The 13738-nt window shown below is 34.8% G+C and overlaps 2 protein-coding genes across 2 annotated transcripts; both read left to right on the plus strand.

The window, feature by feature from the left end:
- The first annotated feature begins 1919 nt into the window (after positions 1-1919).
- On the plus strand, positions 1920-4585 carry LOC125866747 (GDSL esterase/lipase At3g26430-like). Its single transcript, XM_049547092.1, has 5 exons — positions 1920-2230; positions 3031-3240; positions 3324-3493; positions 3560-3830; positions 4179-4585. The coding sequence occupies exons 1-5, from the start codon at positions 2008-2010 to the stop codon at positions 4442-4444; spliced, it is 1140 nt and encodes a 379-aa protein (XP_049403049.1). The 5' UTR covers positions 1920-2007; the 3' UTR covers positions 4445-4585.
- Positions 4586-6500: 1915 nt separating this feature from the next.
- LOC125866731 (chloroplast sensor kinase, chloroplastic) lies at positions 6501-13524 on the plus strand. The gene is made up of 9 exons (XM_049547073.1): positions 6501-6966; positions 8979-9140; positions 9219-9515; positions 9953-10018; positions 10131-10199; positions 10348-10440; positions 10875-11068; positions 12106-12379; positions 12567-13524. Exons 1-9 carry the CDS (start codon positions 6535-6537, stop codon positions 12819-12821), a joined length of 1842 nt encoding a protein of 613 aa, XP_049403030.1. The 5' UTR covers positions 6501-6534; the 3' UTR covers positions 12822-13524.
- The last annotated feature ends 214 nt before the right edge of the window (positions 13525-13738 follow it).

A 13738-nucleotide genomic window follows, 5' to 3' on the forward strand; every position in this document is an offset into this window, starting at 1 on the left:
GGTAGGGGTTGGGTGGGTGGGGAGTCGAGGGTAGGGGTGAAAAAATAAAATTTTGAAATTGAAAATATTTTTAAAAACAAACTTAAAAAAAATTTTTTGGGTAGGGGTGGCGAGTAAGGGGTGGGTGAGTTGGGGGGAGGGGGGATTGAGTGTAGGGGTGAAAAGAATAAAATTTTGAAGTAGAAAATATTTTTTAAAAACAAACTCAATTTTTTTTTTTGAGGGGGTGGTTGGGGGGCTGGTTTGAGGGTAGGGACAAAATAAATTGATTTTTTCAACAATTTTTTTTTTTAATTGGAAGTTGGAAGAGAGTTTTGGAAAATGTTTTCCTTCAGTTTTGAAGGGAAGTCATTTTCCTTAAATTTGAGGAAAATGAGTTGATTTAAAAAACATTTTCCAAAACATTTAACCCAACCAAACATGAGAAAATTGGAAAACATTTTCCGAAAAATGTTTTCCTTCATACCAAACACACCCTCAATATCATTTTGTTTGCCTTTTTTTTCAATCTTTTTTTTTATAAACTCTCGTTGATATAGATAAGTCTTGTTTCACAAACTAACCTTATTTTGAGAATAAAATAACTTACAAATTGAATAGTATAAAATACTATTTTTTTTAATTTTTTATATATAAAAATAAAAATCTTTTATAAAAAACACAAAAATAATGAGTAGTAAATTTGTACAAAACTATGAGCTTGTTTGACATTGTTGTTGGGATGCCAAAAGTGTTTTTTTTTCTCGATAAAAGCATTTTTTTTGAAAAAAAAATAGTGTTTGACAATTTCTTTAAATGGAAGCAGAAGCAATTTTTCTGCTGTTGAAAGAAGCTAAAAATTTTTGCTTCTTCAAAAAAAAGCAGAAGCAGAAAATTATTTTCTGGAAGACTAAAATATCCCTCCCATATATACATATTTACTAATATATCCCTTATTAATTAATTAACATATATCATAAATTTGATTAAGTTTCATACAAGAATTTTATTTTTTATTTTTATATAATAATTTTTAATTTAATTTTATGTTTATATACTATTATTATTTTATATTTTACGCTTTATTTTATCGAATCAGAAATAAATGTAACAACAACATTTTTGTAGGATTAAAATTATGAAGAACTTTATTTATTTTGTGGTAAATTTTTCTTATATAGTGGTTTAATTTGTGGAATAGTTTTTAAATTTATTTTTCTTGATATTTTGAATTATATTTAAATCATCATGTTAATATTACATTAATATTTAATTAATTGATTTTTGTATTTATGTATAATATTGATCGAAAATTTGAATATGCATATTTAAATTTTAAAATAATTCTAATAGATATTTAAAATAGTGTCTCTCTATAAAATAATCTTAATATTAAAAGTACATTGATACTTACTTTTTTCGTAATTTGACCCAATCGAAGAAAAAGGATGTTATTCAAACGCATTTCAAGTAATTGTAGTAAAACTTGACCTGTTGACCCCTTGGCTTTTCTGGCGATACGAACGTATTTCAGTACTCTCAAAAATACTTTTTAAAAAAGATTAGTCAAACACGATTTGCTTATCAAAAGCACTTTGCAAATGAATTAGCCAAACACAAATTATTATTTTTCAAAATCACTTTTTAAAAAAGCCATTTAAAAAAAAATACTTCTAAAAATAAATAATTTTTAGCAGTAATGTCAAACAGACACTATATATTCCATTAAAATATGTTAGTAAATAACATATCAAAATTGACTATATAATTTGAGGCCATATGGTCAATTTAAATAGTAGGTAACTAGGTTAGTACAGGTCGAATCTCATGTACATAGATTATGTCAATTTAAATTTTAAAAAAAATCAAGTCACCATTTCCTTAAATTTAGTAGAATCAGATAGTCTTTCAAGCAATAATTAAAAAAAGACTACAAATTAGTCTCAATCTTGAAAAATGAAATCAATAAAAAAAAAAAAACCTTTTATATGTTTGGCATCTAATGTAACAGAATATTTGTGATGAGTGATGACCATGGTAACACAAATCTTGATTCTATTTTTTTGTTTAGTGCCAACCCAAATCGTAGGCAATTGCAATTTTGCAGCCATTTTCAACTTTGGTGACTCAAACTCAGATACTGGTGGCCTTTCAGCAGCATTTGGACAAGCTCCTTATCCCAATGGTGAAACCTTCTTTCATGCCCCTGCTGGTCGATTCTCTGATGGTCGTCTCCTTATTGATTTCATTGGTAATCTAAAATCTCCTCTTATTACTAATGGATTGTTACATAGTTTGATGCGTTAAATTGAATAGACACATGTGTTCGTGAAATAACAGGACTGTGTAGTTATTTTTTAAGTTTTATAAAAAAACATACATGGACTTTGTTGTATCCCTCCTAAAAGGAATTGCTTGTCTTGTATTTTTCCCAATCTGTATACGGGCAATTTTAATCTTTTTTTGGGGTAAGTTGATTTATTACACTTCAAAGTTATTTCTTCTTCGATTATGTTTCCTATTTTATTAACAACCAACTGCAACGAATGCCTTAGTTCTTGCGTCTAGTATGATTTCATTTTCCAAAAAACTATTTTCCAGTGTTTGATCAGATAATCAAAAAGTTTAAAGATGAATAATGATAATTATCAAACAGGATATTGCCTTGATGAAATGTTTGAGTATTAGAGATTGATTATAATGTCTAAATATTTGTGTAAGCGGTGATATGAAGTTAAGAGTTGAGATAACTGAGGAGGAAAATGACTCTCCCTGAAAAAGTAAGGGTAGTCATTTTTTTTTATGACAAGGAAAACCCGCAATCGCTACCCTTTGGAGCGCACAGGTTAAAACCCCAGCTCCTACATTTTTTTCTCTTTTGGTGGAAAATGTTTTCCTCGAAAAATATATTAAGGTGTTTGGTTACTAGGAAAGATTTTTTGTCATACCTAACACAACCTTGAGACAGAGGACATGTTTTTCTTTTCTTGTTATGATTTGTTTGATCAGCTTCTGATGTTTTTTTTGTGTTCCTGATTTTTGAATTGCCAGCTGAAGGCATAGATTTGCCTTATCTTAGCGCGTTTCTTGATTCGATTGGTTCCAACTTCAGCCATGGAGCTAATTTTGCGACAGCAGGATCAACCATTAGACCTCAAAACACAACCATGGGCCAGAGTGGATACAGTCCAATTTCACTGGACGTACAAGGTGTTCAGTTCTCAGATTTTCATACAAGATCTCAGATAATTCGCCAGAAAGGTGCTAGCTTTATTGTGTAAACTGCAGATGAAAATAATATGCTTTTATTTTGGAACAAGCTAGAGTTTTGTTGTTCTTCACAGGAAATATCTATGGCAAATTGCTTCCCAAGGAGGAAGACTTTTCTCAAGCATTGTACACGTTTGATATCGGACAAAATGATCTCACTGCTGGCTACAAGCTTAATATGTCCACTGATCAAGTGAAGGCTTATGTTCCTGATTTACTCTCTCAGTTATCCAATGTTATAAAGGTCAGTAAAAGTAAACCAATCTATATTAGTTATTATACGAGTTCTATTCATTTTCTATAAATGCAGAAAGTATATGCAAAAGGCGGTAGATCATTTTGGATTCATAATACTGGACCAGTAGGTTGTCTACCATACGTTATGGACCGCTTTATGATCACAGCAGCACAAGTCGATAAGTATGGTTGTGCTAATCCCTTCAATGAAGTGTCAAAGTACTTCAACCTTCTGTTGAAGAAAACTGTTGTTCAGCTCAGGAAAGAACTTCCTTTAGCTGCATTCACTTATGTTGATGTCTACTCGGTTAAATACTCACTCATTGGTCATGCAAAGAAGCTAGGTAATCTTATGATCTAACATTTTTATCTTGACCTTGAATTCATTTTAATCTTTTTCATGGCATTAGCTTCTAGATTTTGAAGTCTTATGTAAATAAAAGACTTGCAGACTGTAGTACTAGTTATTCTTGGATCAAAATTTTCATAGGTTATGCGGCATGTTTAAGACCATAAGATTAAAGGACATTTTGCTACATATTTATGTATCTTTATTTCAAGACCACAAGATTTAGGAGTCTTCTTTACTTTCTTAAACTCCGTATCAAGTCAAAACCAGACAAACGAATAACGAATTGAGACGGATGGAGTAATTAGAAATGCATATTTAAAGGTTCTATGTGAAATGACAGGATTCGAGAACCCATTCCTAGCTTGTTGTGGTCATGGTGGGAAGTACAATTACAACAGATTCATAAAATGTGGAAGCAAGAAAGTGGTGAACGGAAAAGAGATAGTGATCGCTTCTTCATGCAAGGATCCGTCAGTTCGGGTTAGTTGGGATGGAACTCACTTCACAGAAGCAGCTAATAAGTGGATATTTGATCAGATTGTTAATGGCTCGTTCTCAGATCCTCCAATTCCTTTGAGTTTGGCCTGCAACAGAGTTAACCATTGAATGTTTACTCTTTTACATACTGTCTTATGTTTCCTTCCTATTTGATTTTTATAGGATTGAATAATCTCCTCTGGTTCATTAACTACATATAGTTTAATGAGTGTCATTTGATTGACATACAACCTTATTCATTCACTAATAGCTGAGAAAAGGTTTGAGGATACTAATATTCAACTTTTCACCTTACTTTTTCTTTCAATACTATGACGATTCATTTCACCTTGAGACTGCTCCGGCTTCATGCATTTTTGTGTTTTATATGGAATAGCATCGTGAGTTCTTAAGTCCGTGGTTTTAAAGGACGTAATAAGGAGGTATAAAGATGGTAACGTCAGGCATGAAATCACTATTGGAGCTTGTGAGAGTTTAATTTGAACAAATGTTCCAGTGTTATTCTGCAATTTTACTGTCGCAACCTGCAAATGAACCAACTCCTGTTTCAATTTGTAACTGCATTTGAATAACTAAAGCTCTTTAAATAGTTGCACACTGGCTAGCTTTCTAAAGGATTTATAAGTATCAGCCTCATTGGAACAAACTGTTTTTGTTCTGCATCTATCCTGAATATCTTGCAAGAAGCATCTACCAGGCTAATCTGAGATATGTGCAATCAAATCTACCTATAATCATTCAAATCAAACGCCCTGAATCGGTCAAAAAGCTTATTGATTTGATTCATCCTATTGTATTTTTTTGGGCGAGAGGGAGGCTGTGAGTCACCCGAGCTGTGGGTTTTCCATTGGTTGATTCTTGAAATCACCTATGTTTCCTCAGGCCAAACAGAGATTGACCCTAGAGTGCAAAGGCAGAGGAAGCTACCAACATTGTCCATTGGTTGATTCTTGAAATCACCTATGTTTCCTCAGGCCAAACAGAGATTGACCCTAGAGTGCAAAGGCAGAGGAAGCTACCAACATTGTAATATCATCAAAAGGCTTGGACAATCCATCTCCCTTGAGTTAGCTTTTTGGGGGTGAGTTAGGCTCAAAACCAAATTTTACAAAATTCATACCATTTTCAAGTCACACGAACCTTTGTTTACTTTGTGTACTCCCCATTTTACCGATGTGGGACTTTTTGCAATAGGATCATAACACAACCCAACTAATACTTAATCAATGGATCCTAAAACTGAATATTAAAACTGCAATTCATAATACCTACTAGGAAAAGTCATGAGTCTCTAAAAATATTGAAGACAAAACTGTTTATGGGGTATTCCCCCAGATACTAATAAAACTGGAAACAAACTATATGTGGGATCCCACTGGAAGATAGGCGGATAAGCTGGACTACAGGCAGAGCAAGGCTTTCTGTGATAAAGGCATATAATAATTAGCATGGAAGTGCATTTCACAAATAAACATGAAAATCATATAAAGTTTGAAAATAAACATAAGTTGATAACTGAAACTATAAGTCGTAACTCATGAAGTTGAAGCTAATTACACTACAGTTGTGTTAAAATAAAAAATACTTTTCTAAGTACAGAGAGTCGTTACACATATTGACTCGTGTATGTAAGATCTAGCAGCACGTATAGGGGAGTGTATGTATGCCTATCTCCCCAACAAACAATAGCCCCAATGAGCACTCACACAAGGAGAGATCAACGAGCTTTTCTCTTCTGAAACTTCGTGCCTAGTTAACACAATCACATAAATTGACACAAGGAAGTACTCACTTGACCATTTTTCTTTTTTTAGTTGTCCTAATTACTTGTCCATTTTAACAAATCAAGAAAAGACAATTTTGTTTACCTATTATACCCTTAATTATTTAATTTGCAAAAAGCTAGACTTCTTGAAAATCTTAAATTTTTAATTCAACTATTAAAAAAATGATTTATAATACTATATTTTATGTATATATATATATTTCAAAAAATAAATAAATAAATTAAGATGTACTCACATTGAAAAATGAATGTAAAAAGAAAAAAAAAGAGATAAGGAAAGAAAAATAAAATTAGTTGCTAGTTGGACCCACAATTATAAGACCCTCGTGGACCAATTGAGGGACGGCATTGGACCGTTTTCCTCTCAAACACAGAGCATTCGCATTCGCATTGAAATCCGATCATAAAGAAAATGCTGCTCTCTGCATTTCCTCCGCAGAATCCATTATCCAATCCCACTCCACCCCCTCACTACCCCCCTACCCTCCTCTTCTCCCCCGCTACCTTCTACAAAACTACAACTGTTCACGCTTCTTCCCAGAGGCTACCACCACTCACTCTCACCAACGCCGCCGCTACTTCCTCCACTACTCTCCGGCACGTGAGTGGCACCTGCTCCGAAGACGATGGAGACGGCGACGGAGACAGTATGGTTACTTCGGCGTCAGCTGTTGCTGCGGCGATACGGAATGCCTCGACGTCGCCGGTGGAGTTCGTTCAGACGATTGAAAAGGATGATGGTAAAAATAGAGGTTTGGTGCTACCGAGTGTTGATTTTCAGAGACTTTGCCTTGAACAATTGGAGCTGTTTCGCCGTATAGTTCATCCCGACTCTGTTCTTTCCGTAAGAAATGTTTTCCTTGTCCTTCAATTGATGATTTGATCGAAAGAACATTTCTATATTACTAGTTAGTTTCATTAGCTTAAGCATCTTTGTGTTTATGTCTATTATTGCTGGGTGTAATGCTTTGGATCATGAATTTAAGCAGTTCTTAACTACTGTACGAAACTCTGCTTGCTTTTCTACTTTTTGAGTTAAGATAATTTTCTACATTCTTCCGGCTATAGTCTTCAGCAATCTGTACCCCTTTAGCCCTTATTAAGTTCATTGTGCCTTTTATTAGGTCTCCTATTTCCTGAATTGAGTGCAAGAAGGTCTAATACAGTGAAATTTTCAGTTTAGTTTCTGTGCTGCGCTTGCCTATTAGTACTTGCACTTTTGTTTTCTCTGCTCTTCGGCAATTACATTGGTGTTAAGTAGAATATAGTTCGTTTTTCTTTCAGGTCGAAGTTGATAAGGGAAGTTTAGTGTTGAGCAATACTATAGCATGCAACATGCTCTACTTTTCCTTTTTAAGAAAACGAGCTTCCACCATGAGCAGTAGGCAATGGTAGTGGAGCTTAAGTGTCTTAAGGAACTTTCATTCTTCTTCCACTATCTGGCAGTATGTGCTGGTAGAGAAGAATGACATGATGCTCTCTTTAGATCTAGAGATACTGTAGAGATTGTAAACCGAAAGACGGCTTTAAATTAACTTTTGTAATCTGTTACATGATTTCTTTCTCTTTTTTTGTTCTATTGTTATTAGACAAGAACTGTAACATGAATTTTCAGCGTACCCACTGAGACATTGGCAGTTTTTATCTTCCACTGCAACAAATTTCTAAAAATCAGTACTAGCAGGTAGACCCAACTGAGTAAAGTCATCTCAAATGGCCAATTGGATGAGTTGCCATCAAGTCGGGAGTAGTGGTTGATCCATTGATAGCCTAGTAGGGAAGACATCTTATGAAACATTTAAAAGGTGAAGTATACTTTTCCTAGGACTACAACCCCTCTTGTGGATATCATCAACTGGTCCTACTTCGGGCAACCTGAATCTCTATCCTCCTCCATACATTATTTTGTTCTTTCATTTTCACCAGTTTTCTTGAACCCGTTAGAAATAATCTAAAAGTATGGACAAACTAGAGTCCTCATAAAGGAGTGGTCCAGAATAGTGTTTTTAAAGGTGCACTTAAGCCCTGAAGCGAGCTCAAAACATGTTGAGCGCAACATGTTGAGCGCTCCGCCTCACTTAATGTGCACTTCAATCTCGTCATCTAGCTTCTAAGGTATATTTTTCCTTGCCAATGAGCCTCTTCTGAAAAGGCGATACTAAATAACTGATATTTCACTTTATCGAAATATTTTTCTAATTTCTTTGTTCGTATATTTTTATTTTTCTAATTTCTTTGTTCATATATTTTGTCATTCCTGCTTATAATTTTTATATATATATATATATCGAACCTTGTAACTTTTTTTGCGCTTTTTGCTTTTATCATTTTCTCCCTTTGCGCCTTTTTTCATTAAAGCCCACACTTTATTTATGATTAAGCCCCAATGAACCGTAGGGCTTTTTTGCGCTTTTTTCTTTTGGTGACACTGGTCCAGAAGGTTAGATAAACTTGTGACACTGGATTGGATGCTCAAAAATAAAGTTCTGTTTGGAACAATATAAGTGATTAGATTGAGAAGATAAATGAATTCTAACCATCTTATTATCCTTTAACAATATAACATTGACAAATCAAATGAAACCAAGTTATTTTATTCTTACTATAGTACTTTGCTTAAACTCTATTTTACTTAGTTTCATTTGATAACTCTCAACATCTCCCATGTTTGGTTGGGTTTCATGTGTTGTGAACAGCGGATTATCTTTGTCCTATTTTCTTTTGGATTTTCTAAATTATAGAAGGTCAAGAACCAAAACCAAAACTAAAGAGGAAAGTCCCCTGGCTCTTGTGGAGATATAGACTTGAAACAATTTTGCCTTTCTACTTTGCTTGTGCTAATCTAGTGAATTGCAGGTTTATGTAAGACCAGCTGGTAGCTATGTAATGGACCGCCTAGAGTTGCAGCGGGTTATTTTACATCCACGTGTTAATGCGACTGATCTAGTGATTCTAATTGGTAACTTTAGCATTCCAGCAGGCTTAAGAATTGCTGAAGCAGCTCTTTCAAGGCAAGAGGTACATCAAATAATTCTTCAAATTTATTTTGCACTGAATTATGACTTTACTGTGTTTGACTAGTCTTATTCATCTTAGGCAGAGTTACTTCCCGAGCTTGGAGCTGTGGTGTTCCCTATGTTGAAACACCCATTTATTGTTGGATTTTTAGTTGCGGAACTCCCAAGCACTACATGGGATAAGGGAGGGCTTAATGTTAAAGGATGGCCTGCCCAGGAGGAGACTTTTCCTTTACCTCCTAGCACAGATTTGAAATCATTGAATATCAAAACTTCAAGTGACCACTCCTTTGAGATGTTAAAATTTACAGCTGAGCAAAGATTAAATGCAATAAATATTTCTCGTTCACTTGCAATGGCTTATGTCATGGATCAGGTACAATACTGATACGACAAAGGTGCTAAAAATATATGATGTCTAGAATTCACTACATTGATCTACATTCCTCTTATATATAATTATTTCTTCTAAAATATGTAATTACTCTAACATCCAAAAACTTGTAATAGTAGTATCTGATTGAACTTAATGAATCTTTGTATATGTTTGTTACCACCATGGAAATAAAAGAGAAGGAACCAAACCTAAACAGATCCTAAATATAACGAAAATATTGACATATACGGCAATAATGTTGACACTATTACATCCTTTTAACTATTTTGTGTTCATTGCCATGAAATGATTTCTTCTTTGAGCATTTTGTTATTTATTATTCTTGTTCTCTTACTTTCCAGTTATGCACAGTAGTTTTGTCATAAATCTATCTTTGATATATTTTTGTCTAAAACTAACTAACGCGACCCTTTCAGAAATCAATTCTGCTCCAACAGTCCACCTGGCAAAATAATATCAGGATGAGCAACTTGGTTGAGCAAGTAAGATTTGCACTGCAGCTGCACCTATATATGCCAGCAGTTTGAGGTTGTGACAATGTACACTATACAGATTAAGAAAATAATCATTTTTTTATGAATCTTTAATGTGCAGATTCGGGGTTCTCTTTCCAGTATTCGAACTTTGAGTAAGATGTTATCTGTTCAGATTAGAAAGAGTGAGGTATGTGGCTCAAGAAATTTACATCCCCAACTTTTTCTTTATCCTGCTTCACTTTCTTTTGCCCCCAAATAATCGGTTACTTTTTAGTGATTTTTTTTTTAATCATACTTCTAATGAAGAGCTAATCTACTCATATGACCCTATGCAGATTTCATATGACATTGTTCAAGACATTTTGGAGCAAGGTGATTGCTTGAGTGATACTCTTAAGGGACTCCAGGATGCTGTTTCCTTAACAAAGGTACTTCACTAACTGTGCCTCTCTCTCTCACACTGTTCTTCTGTGTGACTCTGACTGAGAAAGGAGGGAGAAAGATTGAGACGAGCCCCCTTATATGTTTAAAACAGCTATGACTTTCCCAGAAACTTGGAAAGGGTACAAATTGAGTTCATTCGATGCTAAGAGCAAGTTGGCAGCTTCAACAGAACGGTGTAAGAGGACGTAAACTCTTGTCATGAACTAAAATATCTAGCTCTGGAAGATATTCATAGTACTAACAGATTGAAGTTATCAAAAATCACTTAGAATAATTGCAAAAGATAAACGTCCAATGATTGTTGAAGGTCCATTTACACTTCGCCAGCTTTGTTTGCCTTAGTTTTTGTCTTGCCTATTGGTGATTTTGAGAATAACAAATATGAAATATTGAATATATTGGCTTATACCTTTTTCAGGCTAATATAATGCGCTATAGTGAAGAAACATTGAAAAGGATGCCTAAATCAACTCATCCTGATCATGAGTCGGTGAGGTCACAGTTATCCGATAACTTGTCTCAAAAGCTAGAATCTTTCTCTTTAAAATCCAAGGATCTAGAAATGCCAATGCCACCTATTGCTCTTGCCCCTTTACGCCAGGAAGGAATCAGGTACACTTTTGGCGTTCAAACTATTTTCGTTCTAGAGACCTATGGTCTCGAAAGCTATTGCATTATGTCAGCTTCAAATAATGTTTATGTATATGACAGCACGGTACATACTAAATAATTATAATATCTCCTACTCTCGTCCTCCAGCCATCAACTTCCCGAGATTTTTGCTTGATGGTTCTCCTTTCTGTGGTTGCCGGACACTGCAACACAAAATCAGTGTTATTATGGAGTAGATTAGGAGTTCGGGAGATGGTTCTCTTCTTGTAACCTGTGGTGCTGATTTGTTAAGAGAGGACCTGCAATCTCTCAAGTTAAAGTACTAAAAAACTGGAATAATTTTCTGCACACATTTTATTGAATTCAAATAACTGCCTAAAAATAAGGAAATAACTTCCTAATACTCCCTCTATTCCAATTTATGTACTGGTGTTTGACTGTGCATGGAGTTTAAGAAAGAAAGAAAAACTTTTGAAACTTGCGGTCTAGAATAAGCCATTAATATTTTGTGGCTATATATCATCCCATTAAGGGTAAAATGGACATTTTAAATTTATATTGTCACTATATGTAGAAATGTGTCTTTTATTTTGGGAACCGACTAAAAAGGAAAGAGTGACAAAAATTGGGATGGAGCAAGTACTATTGGAATGAGTAAGTGGAGGAATAACTCCCTACTGCAAACCACTGCTACAAAGAAATAGGAAACAATAAACATAACTAACAGACAAGATGAAGTCATCATTTTATTTTTTTTTTCAAAGTTTGCATGTGTGAACCTTGGTAGACTTAAGAGGGTGCCAACACTTTCCATCCTGTTTCTCCCTTAAGCTTGCATATATTGATGCTTCTTGTATTGGGCGACGAGTCCGGGAATACTATGCAGATTGTCCTTTTTTTTCTAGTTTGATGCCATATGATGATTTATGGAGTCTTCGATTGTGTGCTGGCGCCTAGCTTGTGGAACAACACTTTGATTTCAGAGAATGCTGATTATTCCTTTTTTTGTCTTTTCCTGTCATCTCCTTCCTCAAAAGACCATGCAACATTTCTGATGTACTGGTGGATTTGGTGGGAGCAGTGGTGCCTTTAGCACACGAGCAGAAGAGAGCAGTTTTACTTTCTGAGGTTCCAAGATCTTTACAGGTACCCATTGAAGAGCCTGCTCTACGCCAGGCTTTGGGTAATTTGATCGAGGGTGCTTTATTGCGTATACAAGCTGGTGGGAAAGTTGAAATCATTGCAACCGGAGCACCTGCAGGGGGTGCTCTTGTTATAATTGACGATGATGGCCTTGATATGCACTATATGGTATGTGTCATGAAATCTATTCAATATCATGATCACCGAGACAATGCCTTATATTAAGATGATAAAATGTGGCACTTAAATGCGAATATGAACTTAATAATAGCAAAGGAGTGTGCTCTTGACTAAATTTATCAAGTGGCTTGTGTGTGATAGAATTGAAGTATTGTGTCTTTTTACTTTTGTATAGACACAGATGCACTCTCTAGCACCTTTTGGGGCAGACTTATTTTCTGAAGATAGGGTAGAGGACAACATGACATGGAACTTTGTGGCTGGACTAACTGTTTCTCAAGAAATACTGGAGAGTTATGGATGTGTAGTGCGGGTGATCTCACCAAGAGTAACAGATGCTGCAATTGGAACCGGAGGAACCCGCATAGAACTCTGGTTTCCCTCTTTTTCTGCTTCATCTGTCGTAGATGGCCCTTCTCATGAGGCTTAACAAAGATTGGGGATTCCACTGTCATTTATCTAGTTGTTTAAAGAACAAAAACATACAACAAATTCCTGCTTAATCTTTTGCAGATCCTGAGATGGATAATTTGAAAAGAGCTTGTACTTTAAAGATTCACCTAGTGACACAAATCTGCCAAATGACTATTTCCTCTCCTACTGGGATTGAACAAAATGAAGGTATAGCTAATAATACCAGAAGGATGGATGCTGCAGGAGAATTTAGGCAATCCTTCTTTTGGCTTCATCTAACACTTCCTCTTGCTGGTCAAGCCTTCTACAGAAAAACAATGCTAGAAGACTTATGTATATACTTTAGCATAGTAGTTATTTCCATTATCGGTTTATTATCCGTTGTGTTGCCACAAAATATTGTGATTGATTATGAACTAATTGCATGGGTAGAATCTGCCTATTGTATAAATCAACTTACCTCTACAGATGTTCCAGCTTGAACTATTTGCATTGCTGGGACTTTTATTGGACAGAAACTAGCAGAAGAGTAACCACACAAGCTCACTTTTGAGTCTTAGTTGCCACAAGTTCCTGAAATCCCTTCCCTGCTGCTATTGTTTTCTAGCAATGTTGGGTATCAGAGTGAAAATATATCAATGCCTTTCATGTAAATTTTAAATGGAAAAAGCTTCTTTATCAGCTTATTCTGTTTTTTCTAATTTATTTTTCAGATTTGTGTAATATCAGTTATTTTAGGAATGACTCATATTTGCTTCTATTCTTCTGACTCTTTACCTCGTGCATAAGCAGTTTGAAATATCACAATTATCATACTACAATGTTGGTCTAAAGTTATACCCTTCCCTCTCCAGATGCTTTGCATTTTCTCTACTTTCAGAAATTTGTAGCTTAGTTATGTATAGGAATAATAATGAGGTTACGTGTTCTATG

Source organism: Solanum stenotomum, chromosome 6 (genome assembly GCF_019186545.1).
Source record: "Solanum stenotomum isolate F172 chromosome 6, ASM1918654v1, whole genome shotgun sequence".
In the NCBI taxonomy this organism is placed as follows: Eukaryota; Viridiplantae; Streptophyta; class Magnoliopsida; order Solanales; family Solanaceae; genus Solanum; species Solanum stenotomum.